Source organism: Athene noctua, chromosome 1 (genome assembly GCF_965140245.1).
Source record: "Athene noctua chromosome 1, bAthNoc1.hap1.1, whole genome shotgun sequence".
In the NCBI taxonomy this organism is placed as follows: Eukaryota; Metazoa; Chordata; class Aves; order Strigiformes; family Strigidae; genus Athene; species Athene noctua.
In genome coordinates, this window is record NC_134037.1 from 89,257,221 (window position 1) to 89,274,101 (window position 16,881).

Here is a 16,881-nt window from a genome sequence, read left to right on the forward strand (position 1 = left end):
TTTTTTAATACATCAGGTCTCAGAAGCTTCTCAGACTTGTAACTAAAGTTTTATGTGCAAAGTTACAAGAGAAAGCTGTAACTTAGGCATTCAAATGGCAAATTTTAAAAATACTCCTGGATGTATCCAGGATGGAGGATAAATTCTGACAATGAGGGCCTTTGAAGTGTACACTCGGAGAGAGGTAAGCAACCCCAGGTTTGGAAGAAAGCTTGTAAATTCTGTGGTAGACACAGTCACTACTGGCACTCTCTCAGGTAGCTGGATTGGCAACCTGAATACATGATTGCTGCTGGAAGAAGGAAGAGGCAACATCCCCCCATTTCCCAAAGATGAGGGATGAGGAATGCTTCCCACTGAAGCCACACTAAGGGTAAAACTGGAGAAGAATCACCCCCGGGGAGGAGTTGGGGAGAGGAGAGGAATCTCTGTTGGTGCTGCTGACTATGATGAGGACAACAGTTGTGCAGAACTGGCTGACAGGGATATGGAAATGTTGGTAAATATAACAGTGATTCTCAACAGCTCATATTGTGTGTGAGTGTTGGAGTTGTCACTTTTGTATGTTGTATAGCTACATTTTCCAAGATTGACTGAAATTATCTAAAGCATGAAAATACATTCTTTTGTAGACTGAATTGGATGAGGAGTTTTTACATCATGCTCTACAACTAAGTGGAAGAAGCAACGGTCTTAGTTTTAGGAAAAAAAAAAAATCAAACTGTGGATGCATTCAAGGAGTTTCTAGGATGGCTATGTCATGATACTATTCAAAACAATAGTCTGACTAAGATCTCTGGTGAGAACCAATTTTATCATCAAACTCCTGGAGCTGCAATATTAATTCACACTCCGGTGAAGTAGTTGCCATGGATTGGCCAAAACATAATTCACCAACTCTGATGGGCAACAAAATACAGAAAACATCTACTTTGTTTTCCAAATACTGGTGAGTCACTGTTTTATACACAGCAGCCAAATTTCATTCCTTGGGAGGTAGAATAAATTATTACTTAATTGTGACAAATGAGCAGACCATCAGACCCACTGATATAATGAATCAGTCTGCAAAGAAATTCTCTTTGAGTCACAGAACAGCTCTCTGTTGTCCTGAATTATAATCCTGCATTTGTTTCTACTCTAAAACCTGTCACTAATATTGTGCAACTCCTCCTAGAAATTCCCACAGCTCTGCAAAATTTAACGTTTTGTAAAACCTTTAGTTTTACGTGCGTACGTTGGTTCTTTTCTTCCTGGGGGATTCCTAAGAGGTAGGTATGCTATTCCATAGTGGATATTGCTACCAAAATGGAGATTAATACATTCAAGCCATGTAAACAAGTAATTTTAGGTCCAGCAGCAGCTCCTTAACAAAACAAAAAAAAAGTTTACATCATTGTTTGTAGGAATTTGGCATGTTGTACTCTGCAAAGGGGTTTATAGGGGAGTTTATAGATCCTGCAACCATCTTGCAACCAGGGTAAGCCTCTTGAACCACACAACACACATTATGTGCACAGGCCAGGTTATCAGTTAATTGTATAAAAAAATCCGCTCAAGACTCTTAGCATTTCAAGAGGGTACTGGGGGGGGGGGAAGATTCTGCCCAGATTTTATGTCTTTTTTTAAAAAAAAAAATGCCTTCATCTGCACAAACTCACATTTTTCCAAAAGATGCAAGATTTTGTCTTGTTATCAATGTTATTCCCTTATTCATTTGTAAGTTCTGTATTGGAACAAAAATATTTCTTTTTCACAACTGTCATATAAAAAAATTGCTTTTCCACAGCTTGGGCGGGATTCCTGCTCTCTGGTCTCCTACTTGTACCTTCACTATCTTCTGTTTGCTTGCTTCATCAGCTCAGGTGTTCACCCTGGAAAGGATGTCTGTGGTTTCTATCCTGGGCAACCAGGAGGGTTCCACAAGGCACCTGCATCCAGAGGAGCTCCAGGGTAAGCTTGTGTCCAAGTAAACCTGTAAGACCTGTGGAACAAGCCTACTGTGGGCAATGTTGCAACAACTTCTAATGATTTTTTATGACTTTGGCCTAGAAGAGGAACAACAAGAGAATCCAGACAGAGTAAACCAAAACTGCATCCAAAATATTTTGGCCATACCAGGAGTGCCGCATGACCTGAATTTATTATGTATATGAGAATCTAGAATGGAAATTGTTGTAAAAAAAAAAAAAACATAAAAAAAATATTAAACTAATGCAGCTAGTTGCTCGACTGCAAGAGACACAACCCTTATCGTGCTAATTACAAGTCAGATGGAGCCAATCAAACAATACTGAATTATTAAGGTTTTACTGCACATTCTCAGGCTGTTAATATCTATCAGATTACAGCTGCATTATACTGAGTACTCATTTCAGCAGGAGATTAGAAAGTACATTTATAATGCTGGCTACCCTTTGGGTGGATCATGGTATTTACATACCATATGTCAGCATGAGATTACAGAATGATTTATGTTTTTGCCTAGACCTTTCAGTAAACTGCAACCAGCTTCAGTAAACTACAAAGCTGAAACTCCATTCCAACCTAAGTCTGACAATTCAGTTCTCAGGAAGTACATGCATTTTCAAAATAATGAAAAAGACCACCAGTGACTGGTATAATCAAACTTTTCACAAAGCAGCATTTGACTTGTCATATCTCAATACAAATAAGAAATCCACACTGGTTTTCCTGTTGAGAGGGGCATAGAAGGTGAACTAGGTAGGTTCGCTCTGCCGTAAACAAACTAGTCCTAAACTGCATGGAGAAAAAAGTGAATAGTTACTCAAACACACTGTAGGTAATGCCAGTAGTGTGTATCAAGCTAAAAAGTACCTAGATGTATGCACACATTGATTCATCACTGAAAAAAAAATTGCATACTGTAAGAAAATACATTGCTTTGATAAATTTGATTTATTAGTTCTAAAGTGGCAGTGAAGAACATTAGGATTTAACTCAACGTTACCTGTTTAAAGCTGAAGATATTTGAATATGTATTTATTGCAAGGTATTTTAAACATGACACATCAGATAAGTTGTAACACTCAAAGAACAGTGTAAAATTTTGTCTCTGCAAATAATGCATCATCTGTGTGTATGTACGTATGCACAGCAGTCTGCCTTAAGTAGATAAAGCTGTCATGCACCAGAAGAAGTGTGCTTGATTAACTGTACCAGTAGGTTTATTAAGTTTCACTGTTTCAGAGACTAGGAGCAGTACGGGCAGGAGAAAACTCACCAGATTGAGTTGTCCCTTATCTTCATTCCCAGCTACTTTGTTCTTTACTTTTTTGAAACCAGCCAAACCTTTGATTATGTTTCATTAAGGGAGCTGGCTGTGACAGCAAAAGGAAACTATGATCTTCTATTAGAAAGTAGATTTCCAGGATGATGATAGACGAAAGCAGCTGCCATGCATTACATCAGCATTATCTGTCTGCCACTATCTGAAGGTTTTGTCCATTAGCTGCATGCCAAAACCCAATTACATGTGCAAAACAAATGGAAAGGCTAAGCAGCAGAACTATCCCTCACTTCCCCTCCTATTTAGTTAGTAAAGGAGGCTCACTAAACTGTAGGGACATAAGGGCTATTAAATGCTGCGGTACAGCACAAGCCTAGGAGAATCAACCTTGTAAATATTTCAGTGGCAGCAAGAATGGCACGAGATCAAAATACCTTGTCTGCCATCAGCCTTGTCAGGTCTAACAGGTATTCGTGCCTCCTGAAAACATCCCATTAGTGGGAGGGTATACTTGGAGGAGAATCAATTTCAACTACTCTCCTATGCTGCCATCCTCTCCCCTTACATGCCTGCAACAGAAGAGACTTCAGAGAGGAAGGGAGTATACAGGAAGGGCCTGAGAAATACATGCTTGTCATTGAAGTACAAAGGTTTTTCCTTTTACTATAGCTTACCACTAGCCTGTGACAGACAGCCAAAAGCATTTTGCCAATGAGTGTGGCAATTCCTTCAAGGCCAAAGGGCTCCTAACTAATGAAGGGGGGAAAAAAGCAGAACAGTGAGGTTTTTGGCTACAGAAAAAATTACAAGTGCCTTAAAAGACATTTAACTATGCCCCTACTAAACACACTGCTGGATGTAGAGTATTAGACTACTGTTCTTTCTTCCTCAACAACCTCTGTAACTTTTAATATTTCTTTCCCCAACATTCAGGCTGGTGATAACACATCCTAGCCTATTTCTCCACATGTACAAATGAAATCAGGGGTAGAAAAAGTAGCGTCCGTGGAAGGGGAAATTTGGTAGGATATAACCATTCTATAACACCAGCAAAGCGTTTGTGCATTAGTCCTAGAATTCACTCCAGAAACACTTAGGCAAAACTGGCATTCAGGGACAATGTAATAAGCTTCACAGATGCCAAGTTAAACCACTTGATATTTAAAGAGAAAAATTCTTCGTTCCAGGTCATGAGAGTAAATATACACCAGAAGATCCTGGACCACATATTATCTGGACAAGTACTGGTAGGAAGATGTTCTCAACTTTTCAGGCCTGCACTTGAGTGGAAAAGTCAAAGAAAAATCCCATCAGAACTTAAAAGAAAGCAAAAAGAATATAAATTACTCTTGCAGTCCAAGACAATTCTGTTTTGTTTCTTTAACTACATAAATACTTTGTATCATTTTAGGCTATAACTATACCTGGGAATATGAATTCCTCAACTGAAAAACAAGGGTAGTTTGTACAGTGGAGTTACAACAGTGAAAGAATTGAAACAGGCCTTACTTGAACTTGAAGGTCTCTGCTTGGCAGAAGTGAAACACAATACCTTGTAAGACCTCATTTATTCACTCCCTGTAGAAGGAAAGCATGCCTTCATTTATTTATTTACTCACTCCTTGAACCAGCTAGGCCCCCAGTCCTTGGCTGGCAGTTTCACTGACAGCACAGATACCCTTGGTGCCTCCTACAGCTACAGGAAATCACGAATACTTAGTAATTATTACCTATTGTTCACATTGCAAGGGCAATTCCCTCCATCACCTAGAGAATAGCAGTATTTTTTTTTCCTTCTGAAAGACCATCAGAATTTGTTATACACAGTTATATCCCTCCTTCTCTTCATCAGGGAATTAGGCAGAGATTTTTAATTCAAGATGTCCCTTAGCTAGAGAGGGATGGTATGGTTCTCTCCTGGACTGCGATGCTGACAGCAAAACTAGACCCCTCATCTCCTCCAGAAAAACTGAGTATGAAGTTGTATGGTTTTTAATGCTGAGGAGAATGATCTTTACATGCAATGCTGATACAAAAGGGTCTTGATGTATCTGTCAATTTTCCAGCATTCTGTGGTATTCTTCTCTTTCCATGTTACACAACTAAAATACACACCCTGCTAACTGCTGTGAAATGCAAACGATTCAATAGAAAATGCTCCTTAAATATCAGTAGTTTCATCCTTCAACCCTCCTCTTCCTCCCCTTATGATAAGCAATTTTATGCCAATTGAAAACATAAATGCTGTGCTGAACACCTCAACAGCAGCATCAATCCAACAAATCTATTCCATTTCAGGAAGCATCTGGTCACCCAAAACATAATCTGGAAGGCCTCGTATTTTATATTCATCTGCATAGCCAAAATCTACTAAACTAAATCTAAAACTATTGCCCCACCTTGATACAAACTTACTTTTAGGAAACAAAGTAAGTTTTATTTTAAGTTAATAGGAAGCACATGAATACCATAGTGTAGTGTATAAAACCAAACTCATTCTCAAAAAAATCTGGAAAGGGAATATGCATCATTGGGTTGGTGTCAAAAGAAATCAGATTCCTTAGAATATATAATCCTGGTTATAAATTTTAAAAATTCTAGAACATTCCCCAACACTAATAAGCCAAAATGTTAGATGCCTTGAGGTGAATACTTGTTATTTTCCCTACATCTAAAGCAAGTACACTGAATACTTTAAATGTTATTTCTAAAGCATCTTCAATCTATAATTGCAAAAATGTCTGTGCTTTGCCAGTTCTCCGGAGAAAGATTTTCTATAGACTATGTAGAAAGGAATTTAAAAGGGCATCAAAATGTTAAGACTTCTCACCAAATATAAATATAACCTCATTTAACTGGGGAAACAGTTTGAGATATGTGCATGGGAAGTAGAGAAGTACAGGGTTTTTAAAATACAGGAAAAAAAAAAAAAAAAGAGTTGCATTATAAAACATATAACTCAAAATCAGAACGGTTCTTTAATAATCGCAAATGAACTTTTTACAATATCAATTTTCTAACTTTCTGGGCACACTTCCTGGTAAACACTTGAGTGTCCTCTGTGAGTTACAAAGAGTAAGTTTTCTGTGTTATACAGCTAAAAAAACCTGGACATTCTTAACAACTTGGCATCACATCTTTTTTTTAAAAAACAGATCACACAATAATTTAGACAGCATTTATAGCATTATAAAATCAGAATCCCCCTCTTTAATTACTCACAAGAGCAGCCATTAAGAATACAACAGCTTTAGGAATACAAATAATGAGGATGTAAAACTATCTGTGCAAAACTGCATTATTTTACTGTCTAAAATTTCAGGGAAGTAACACCGCCAAAAGCAGAGAGAAGATAACAAACAGTCATGAAAGTAATGCTACCTTAGATTTTCAAACAGGAATTACATTATGAAGTAAATATTAGGTAAAGAAAAAAAAAAATCTGATGGCACCTTGAACAACAATGACAAGTGTCCTGGAAATTGCAGTTGAACAAGAACTGATAGAGGTTCATGTTAAAGTCTCTTTCAGGAGTAGCGATTGATTTGGGGGTATCAACTCTAGCATTTCTTTCCATGCAAAAATCTATCTTTCCAACATCTTTGCTTTGCGGGCTACTAATGCATTTAAGAATGAGCAGTCTTTTGAGGAGTGTGCTTTCTTCCATGCATCTGAAATCTTTAAAACAGCTGGATCATTGATTCCCTGGATTTCCCTACTCCAATCCATTTAACTGCAGGAGAGAAAAGCAAACTTTTATTATAAGTAATACAAAGCAAGACTGGATTGTAACTTTTTGTATCTTATCTTCCTGAGTGCTTAAGATCTTAAGTACCACAGTCTGAAGAAAAACACAGCATATACTATTAATACATTAAGAAATGATAACTATGTCTACTGTTCTCAAAGTAAGAATGCACTGGTAACTCAGAAAAGCAGGAATAGTCCTGAAGCTGCCATAATAAATAAATCAGTTTTCCAGATCACTGGAAGAAGGATACACAGAAACTGTCCGAAAAGTAAAGATTTGTATCATCATTCCATTCCCAGCTTTGGATGGAACCACAGGATCATCTGACAGGTTGAGGGAGTTGGGGTTGTTCAGCCTGGAGAAGAGAAGGCTCTGGGAAGACCTTATAGCAGCCTCCCAGTACTTAAAGGGGGCTACAGGAAAGGTGGGGAGGGACTCCTTATCATAGAGTGTAGTGATAGAACGAGGGGTAACAGTTTTAAACTGACAGAGGGTAGATTTAGATTAGATATAAGGAAGAAATTCTTTACTGTGAGGGTGGCGAGGCACTGGCACAGGTTGCCCAGAGAAGCTGTGGCTGCCCCCTCCCTGGCAGTGTTCAAGGCCAGGCTGGACGGGGCTTTGAGCAACCTGGGCTAGTGGAAGGTGTCCCTGCCCATGGCAGGGGGGTTGGAGCTAGATGGTCTTTAAGATCCCCTCCAACCCAAACCATTCTGTGATTCTATGATCTTTATTAGTGAGCATAAGAGAAATTTATTAGTTTAGGACCTCTTACTGTCAAATATATTTAATTGCATTAATATAGCAGTAGTCCTACTGACTTTATAATAGCAGCAGAACTAAACCCCTATTATAACCAATCCAAACAATACTTAAGCAAGTTATAAAAACTTCAGTTGAACAAGAACTGTAATATAAACCAAAGAAAGAATGCATATTAAAACTTTTGAAAATTTTCAATTCAACAGCTAAATAGATAAGATGAAAAGAAGTAAAACTATAGTGACAAGTATCACCAGGTACATCAGAATAAGCACAGCTACGAACTAGTTTTTGATATTTTAAATCATTAAGGCAAAGTACAAGATAGGTCTCATGGAGCAAGAAAACACCAAAACAACAACAAAAATCTGTTTTACTTACCAGGAACACCCAACTCCATTTCTATAAAGCGAACATAATTTTGTGCATTTACAGGCAGCTCATCAAACGTCCTTGCATTTGATATGTCCGTATCCCATCCTGGGAGTGTCTCATACTGAACCTCTACTTTATTTAAGACTTCCTGGTTGGCTGAGAAGCAAACAGAACAAAAATATTATGTCTACATAGATTATATATTCTTTACCACTAAACACATAACTGCAAAGCTTTTTATTCTTTTCTTATACAAAGATGTTTACTCATAAGGTAACACCAACACTAAAGGTGCTGAAGTGTCCTTTTTTGTTAAAATAAGCAGAGAAAAAAAATATTAAGACTTCAGGAATTCTAGTACTCAGTCACATATATATGTTTTTCTTAAACCACTATCTTTTCAGTTCAGAAAACACCTTTTCAGGAAAAGTAATTCCTCAAAATTTGGTTGTTTTTTTTTTTTTTTTTCCCTGAACAGTTCCAGCTCCCCCTTCATGAGAGACTTTGATGACATGAAGGCAAAATTAGGCACCAGCCTGTAAATATCAGGCAGTTAAAACTTATTTTAAAATGGCATAGGAGTGCACTTTTTACTAAACATAGTTATAAGACGTAGTTTATATATAATAGACTTCTGATACCCACAAACCCTATGCCCCAAAACTCTACAACAAATCTGTCAACCAGTGTTGAGTTCGACATGATTTACGTATGAACAGTAACTGTTCCAATTACTTCTCAGAATAGAAGGAATGAGTATATTCCATTTTGTCCCTCATTTAGTAACTTGCTACAACGCTGTCCATTAACACTGAATCCTATGATGATTTAAGTACTGGAAAAGATGCTAAGAATACTGTCTAGAATTGAATCATTCCAGTAACTATGTGAACATTAGTCTTGGAATGACACTGGGCAGTGAAACAAAAGCCTTAAGCCTGAAAATGGTCAAAAAAAATTGATAAAGAAAATGGGAGGTGTCAGGCATTCTTGCCTTCCTGAAAAAGACAATGCCAAAGGCACTGTAATTCATGTTACGTAAGCTCCATGTCTCAGATCAAGTCATTCCTGCAAAGACACCTAGTCAACCAGGGAAAGGGTTTTAGATGCAAGAGGCACAGTAGAGGTGCAAATACAAAACCACAGCTACTCCCCTCCAGTGTGTGCGTAGCCAACAAACTCAAGCTCAGCATATTGAATAATTTGACCTGCAATGTTGCAAGGACAGCCTTTAGGAACTAGGCATTTTGAGTAAGGGTGAAAAAGAACTACGCTCTACTGACTGCAAAGCTTACAACAGTGAAGAAATGCACAATTTTTGGACTAAGGTATTCACAGGTTAAGGCAAATGATCCTGAATCAATACTCGTTGTAATCAGGACAAATAGTCAAGCACATTAAGGATGTTGGGTTGCAGAGGCCACAGATAAGCACTTCCTTTAATGTCATCAGCAGTAACAACTGAGGTGTTGGCTGCTGACCAGGTGATCTGTAAAACAGAATGGCTATATTCAAAGTGCAAAACCACAAACTAATCTCCAGGCATTGTAGATGGTGTAGAGTAAAATGCTAGCTTTCCTCTTTCTGAAGAGAGAAAGTAAGTGACTGAACACCTCATCTTAGAGGTCCACAGGCTTTTTTACTTGGAATCCTCTCTGATGAGGCTAGCTGGGAGAAATCTGGAAACACTTAGAACTGAATTGTCTAATCTTGTCTACAATCTTCCATTAGTCTGTATTAGTTCAATTCCTTACTTCCCCAAAAGAGATGAAGAAAAATAAGGGATAAATTTCTTCATGTTTCTAATGATTCATTTTGCTCCAGCAGGTGTGATAAAAGATGATGTGCGATAAAGATAAGCCATAAACTCAGTGTAGTAACAGATGTAGTCATCATCTAGATTTCTCTCAGCTCTTCCCTTAGGGGATTTATCTTTTAGACTTTCTGGAATATTCCTTATTAACAGCTGAATTAGATAACAGAAAGAGCAGATATAATAGTATCTGGTAGTCTGATAGCATAATTTGGAGAGGGAATGATGTGATGTTACTTCCAACTCAAAAAAGAATATCTGAAATTTGGGATCTTGGCACCACTGTAAAAGAAAGATCCTCCAGCAATTTCCAGAAACCGAACATAAAAACAGTCATATAGGTCAGATCAAAAGTGCATCTAGCACGGTGTCCTAGCTCTTTCTTTAATCTACAGTAGATACCCAGGGAAAGAGCACAAGAAAAAAAAGCAGGCATGAAGTAAAGTTTCTCCAGAATAATCTCTCAATTTCCTAATTATCTGTGTTTTCAAAGTCTCCTGAGCTAGAGGTCGTGTCTGTGCTGAGGTCAACTGATGCCTGAAATTGGACTGGAGGTATGAGCAGGACTAGACTATGGCTTTCACATTCCTTTTAAACTGATCAGCTCAGAGCTAGCAGGGAGTTCTACCTTTCTTTCATAAACTCCTATGACTGAACAGAAATGAAGATACTGGCCAGCTCCACAGCAAAAGACTACAGCCTCAATGATACCAACTGAAGTCAGCTGAAAATTTACAAGACATTTTCAGTTCTTTCTTAACAGGAGATTATGAAATGCCCACAGAAATCTAAGCTAAAAAAAAAACAAGTGAGACTCGTATGACTCTCTGATCCAGCTGGAAAAAGGAACAATATAGGAAATATGGCATGTTTTTCCTGAGAAGATGGGCACTGTGTGTGCTTCTAATTTAGAGACAGTCATTTCACAAGAAGGGTAAATCACTAACATCTCCAAGAGAGTGGGAGGGTAGGGAGGGGAGAGAGAAAGAAATACCCTGCCAGCAAGAGATTCCCAGACTAGATCTCTTCTAAATTAAATTAAAAATGCCAAAATGGCAAGTTTTAAAAAAATAAGTTCTGCAAGTGCACAGCATGCAGAGATGCAGACATCAGAAATAATCTAATGGTCTGCAAAATACAAAGTGGGAAGAAAGTTTACCTTTTTGTTTTTTATGCCAGAGGCAGGGGTAATAAGTAACCTGCAGCATATGTGCTGAAAATGCTGCCAAATGTTGCAGAGTATAGCAAAGAGAGAGGTATGGAACACAGAGGCACTGTGAGAGACAGCATCTTCCAGCTTACCAGAAGTTCAGCTCAAACTTCTTCCTGACACTTAAGGAAGACAGCATGTCAACAGCAAAGACAACAGCTTCTACTAAATTTCTACCAGAATTCTTAATTGTTCACACAGTAAAGAAAAATGGAGTTAGGCAGGTGAGCCACGTTGTGCTGCTATGACCAAAGGTCAGCTACCTGTTACCTAGCCACATACAAAGAGCAAAGTCTGCCCTCAGGAGTTCTAAGAAGATTCTGGTCCCATTTGAGGCACACAATGAATGGGGGGGAAAAAAAAAGTAATCACTGAAGTCTTAGTACTGGAAAACACGGCCGCCTGTTTATGTCATCTTTAACGATGGACTGCCAGAGAAGGTCCTCCTGGCTTGAGCACAACACAGTCCAAATAGACCCCAGGTTAGAAGACAGGGCCACAGATGAAGCATCTATCTACTCTCAGTTCAAACGGCTGATCTCCATTATGTTCAAAGGCCATCTAAAGTACACATGAATTGCCTTAATATTTTGATAAGGGTAATTATCAGGAGATACCTGAGTCTTAGAATCGGAAAAGCATTCCCTGGTTTAGTGCAAGATGAGTATTAAATTTCCTGTCTAAAAGTGCACGCCGTGTCATTCAGTATGCATTCGGATTGTAACTGCCACTTTAGTCTGATGATTCTGGAGGGCAAATCAATTAGAGAACTCCCCCAAGCACATGGTGAAAGAGAAGATTTTTTGATAATCCCTTATGAATTTCCCTGAAAGATATGTGCTATTTTCAAGGACTGCTGGCAGATCATCACTTATTCCTTTATACATAATTACATCTACATAAATCCTACTGTGAGTTGTATCTGATTACTACAGTTGATCTCTTCACCCACAAAAAGTTCTCTGCTGATATCATATGAAAATTGTAACCCATGACCAGCCTCAAACCCTGAGGTAGCAATTAGAATGCAAAACGGGCAGTTATGTGCACATTAGAAAATCAAAAATCCCAATCTTTAGTACTGGTTAGCATTCTCCCCTTTTCTGAAGTATCTCCACTATAGAAACTGAAAAAGATGCATTATCCATGAAAAAAATGTTTTGTGATATTTTAATATTTTAACATGCAGATACATTTTCCAGGTAAAAATGCTCACCAAAATGACCACTGTCCTCTGCAGGAACTATAGTTTCTATCATGCTAAGCTGATGTCTCTTGGTCCAGCATTAGAAAATAGTCTTGCTTTCACCTAAACTAATCGCTCATTTCCTCCCCCACCCCTTTTTCCTCTTTTCCATTGCGTAGGTGTGACAGGTTTTTGGCTGCTCCGTGAACCATTAAAGGGAAGTGAACTGTTAGAAAAATAACACAGCGAGAGAAAAACCTGGCTTTTCAACAGGATCAGTTCTCTCATGTAATCCACCACATGCTTAAATGAAGTCTGCCCTGCTAGAAGAGGGGATAAATACTGTAGTGGGAATAAAATGCTACACTTAGAGTATGTATTAGTTTATTATATATATTCATATATATTCGTAGCTTCTAATTTAGCTTGAAGGTAATGCAAGCTGTATTAAAGGAAAGGGATAAATCAGTAACAAACATTTAAGAAGCTTTATATAGCACTTTATCTTTCTAGTAGACAAATGACAGTATTTGGTACAGGCGTCTTTAGGGTGCAAGTACAGGTGTGGTATAGGGTCTCTCTGGTGCATCTGGGAAGACATCAGTGGCTTGATGCTGATGTAACACATTCCTGTCATAAATTTTACAGGTCAAATGCATTTAAGTATCATATTATATTTCATCAAAAATTAAAATTGTTAAACAAGCAGTCTTACCAGGAAAATGAGGTATGATTTCACCATCTAGTTTGTACGCAACACCAACTTTGATTTCTGGAAATACATCCAGGATATCCAATTTGGTAAGCGCCAAACTATAAAGAAACATTATTCTGGTTAAACAAGTGCACCAACTCTCAACTCTTATCTCATTGTAAAAATACCAAAAGAAAAATTGATTCCTGCACATTGCAGTTAATTGTCTTTCCTTAGAAAAATAGCTCATATGGCACTAATCTATTTATCTGGTGTGACTTAAAATGAAACAAACCCAAAACCAAACCACACAAACAGCCTTTTTGTTGTGTCCTTAGATCTAGTGCTATAAGAAAACAGTAAAATTCAAAGAACAAGTATTCTCCAATTAAAGTAACTGGTCTATAGCTTTAAGTGTTAGAATTTTAATTGGTCAGAGTGCTGCCAGGACACTTTTATGACCATTCATTTGAGATGGCTTCATAGCATGATGCTTGTCATTGTCTGTTCCTGTCGTCTGCCAAATGTTCCTGTTCTACAGTAAAGGCAGCAAAATAATCAAACACTGGCTCTCTAAATACCTGGCTGCATCCTATTTTAAGTAAAAACCACAAAGGACAAACCCAGGAAAATTCAAGTAATGCATGTATTTACACAAGTTGATCTACTAGAAATTTTATACCAGTTTTGTTTCAGATACCTATTTTTCATTTTAATTAAAATCCCAAAGTCATATCTAAATTTTCTACATTTACACATACTGCTGATGATACTGATGGGTTCCCATCTGTCTTATTTTGAAAACAAACTAACAAAACAAAATCCACAAACGTGTTATCAGATTTTAAGGTCCTTGTAATGCATTTGATTTTGTTTGGTGGCATGGCAGAGGTTGTAGTAGCTTGAAGCATCAAATAGTAAGATACATAAGTGCTTCTTGGATCATTTTAATGAGAAATAATATGTGCTAGAAGTAAATAAAAATTTACAACCACAGAAATGTCAGATATAAAATCATTTAATGCTAGGAAAAATGAGGGAGAGTTATTTATGAAAGTATCAGGACAATCAACAAATCAATACTAATAATCTGAACGTTACTAAATAGCGTATGTACAATTTACAGTAATCTGCAGCATTTCATCATTTTATGTCAAGTTGCCAGCAAAGCTGTCAAAATAACTCACGCAGTAAATCCATTAATCATGTAGGCATATCGCAGTAACACAAGGTCCAGCCAGCCACATCGTCTCTTTCTACCAGTGGTAACACCAAACTCTTTACCTCTTGCTTGCAGCAATTCTCCAATTTCCTAACAAAGAGTAATAGTATTACATGAGCTTTTGGTTTTTTGTTGTTTGGGGGTTTTTTTGCAATACATGATGCAGGTGTATACTTAACAACATTTTGCAATATTGCAAGTTACCTTAAAAATTCTTCCTCTAATTTAATCACAAAGTTGTCATTGGAATGAAAACAGAAATACAAAACTATTTCTAATTCAAGAGAATGCTACTTGAGCAAATCTCTCACACGGTCATCTACTTGCATTTAACCAGTAACACTGATGTAACATAAGACAGACACACCAAGTTACTTCATACAGTTACAGGTCACATCTAGGGCTGATAATACTCACATTATTTTGTTCTGTAGGAAAGGCACCAATTCCAACTCTCGTTGTATATGCTTTCACAACTCCGTACACTTCCCCGACATTCTGAGGTGGCATGCCCAGACCTGTACACACACCTCCAACTGTGCAGTTTGATGAAGTCACAAAAGGGTATGTGCCTGTTTAAGAAAAATGGTTTTAATAAATAAAACAGTGATTTTAAACAATTTTGCTTACATAATCAAATGGAAAAAAAGTATTTCCACAATTAAAGAAAGAAAAAGACAACTCCTAGAATACTGTCTAGTTCATTAGTGGTGAGAATCTGCCTTTAGCTAAATATTCAGCCCTCATAAAACACTGTCCAGACAACAAAGATAAAAGAGTTAAATGTCTCAAAATCCTTAGGCTTACATTAAAAAAAATAAAAAAACCCAAAAAACCCAAAACAAACCAAAACCAGAAAAAAATGTAATGGAAGATGAAACAGAGCATGCCAGTCCTTAGCTGATTTGAATTGTGACCAAATGCTTCAAGCCACACAGTCACTATGTACAAGCAAGAGACTTCTACTTCATGCTTCAGTATTTTTTTTCTTTTACTGTAAGAATCAGAGGTGAGTAAGAGAGGAACAGCCAAGACAAAAGGAACTGAAAGCAACACAGATAACTTTAAAAAGTCAAAATCCTTCAGAGACTGTTTAGTGAGGTTTTGCAGACTAGCTTCAGGCATCTCTAGCTTCTTTATCTTAAATCTATCATCAGAAAGACACATTCTTTCTCTTGATAAAAAGTCATTTGCACGCACTAGTTAGTCTCTCTCTTTCTTAGGACACAGTAGTTGAACTTTTCTTTATTGACAGGTAAATATTGCTAGTGGATGTCACAAACAGATTCAATGAGACAATTCTTACTCATTTTCAGCTCCCAGTCTGGTATACTGACCTTGGTTTATCCTCTCTGTTTAAAAACACAGACCACACATCCCCACACCTACAGACACACACGCATGTGAGCTTCACTACACACTCCAGAAAAGTAGGATGGACTGCAAGGCTCAGGATTTACCATATTTGCTGCCAACAGACACACATTCATAAAACTCATTCAGTATTAAGACTTCTGTGCACCAAGGCACAGAAAACAGCCTCATTCAGAATGCTCAAATCAAATATTTTGACTAGGACTTGGCTATTGTTAACATATAGTGTCCAATCCACCGATGGTATCTACCTAAGGAGAGCCAATATTCTCTGTGTGTGTGTGTCTTGCAGCACAGGCAGGAGAGAAACCCAAGTAACCCATAGACTCTGTAAGTATTATAGACATACCTGATGAGTTTCAGACTATTTGCTCTTCCTATACTTACATGAAATCTAAAATCCTTACTACTTACAAAAAACAACCCCACCAAAAGTTTTCTGCAAATATCTGTTTTTCAGCAAACATTTCCCTGTGACAAGCACATTTGAAGACTTCTTTCCTTTTTTTAACTTGTTAAAAAAGGAAGCTTCTTCCAATATTCAGATTATCATGGGAAAACTTGGTGCTTACACTTATAGTGACTAATCTTAAGACACAGCTTCCTCTTGAAAGAGGAGGCTTTCAAACTCAGTACGTTTGAAAATGCCCAGTATCAGAACTCCTATCGGTTGAAAGCAGAGTGCATGCCAATTTTCTATTTGTTTTGACAGTAGTCCTTACAGGCTTCAACTTCAGTCTTAAGAATCTTTCCAACGTAAAAACGATGCAGTTACAAGACTAGTGAGACTGAAGAAAAAACGTGACAAAATGCAGAAGCCAATCATATAGGCTGCTCTTGCCTATACAGAGGTATAATAATTTATCTGTCCTTACAATATAATGGTAACAAATGTTTACTAATATAATTTTTAAAAAAGCTGCTTCTATATAGAAGCTTCTAATTTTATTAGCAAAATTAGTGTTTTAAGAAAAACTGCACCATTTACAATTGCAAATTGACTCGGATAATCTTTTCACTTTTTCTTCATTAGCAATCCAGATTCTCAACATCTTTCCTTACATCATGAAACAGTGGAAAAGTGTTATATAAAGGGTTTAAAAAAAAAAAAAATACAAGCTGATTCTTCAAAAGTCAACAAGTATTTTGCATATATATTTTGCCTCTCAAAGTTCTCCATTTTTCTTCTCAAGTGTTTTCCATAATGTATACAACTGTGAGTTATTTCATATGAAATTTAGACA

At 37.3% G+C, this 16,881-nt stretch overlaps 1 protein-coding gene across 3 annotated transcripts in view; it reads right to left on the minus strand.

Moving 5' to 3' along the window:
• Positions 1-6,205: 6,205 nt before the first annotated feature.
• ADSS2 (adenylosuccinate synthase 2) overlaps positions 6,206-16,881 on the minus strand; it is a 38,944-nt gene continuing 28,268 nt past the window's right edge. For all 3 annotated transcript variants that reach the window (XM_074925528.1, XM_074925520.1, XM_074925537.1), the window contains 5 exons: positions 14,681-14,835; positions 14,229-14,353; positions 13,063-13,160; positions 8,145-8,294; positions 6,206-6,983 (listed from right to left, as the gene is read on the minus strand). In XM_074925528.1, the coding sequence (XP_074781629.1) occupies positions 6,931-6,983; positions 8,145-8,294; positions 13,063-13,160; positions 14,229-14,353; positions 14,681-14,835 (581 nt within the window). In that variant the 3' untranslated portion in view covers positions 6,206-6,930. The remainder of the gene's footprint in view (positions 6,984-8,144; positions 8,295-13,062; positions 13,161-14,228; positions 14,354-14,680; positions 14,836-16,881) is intronic.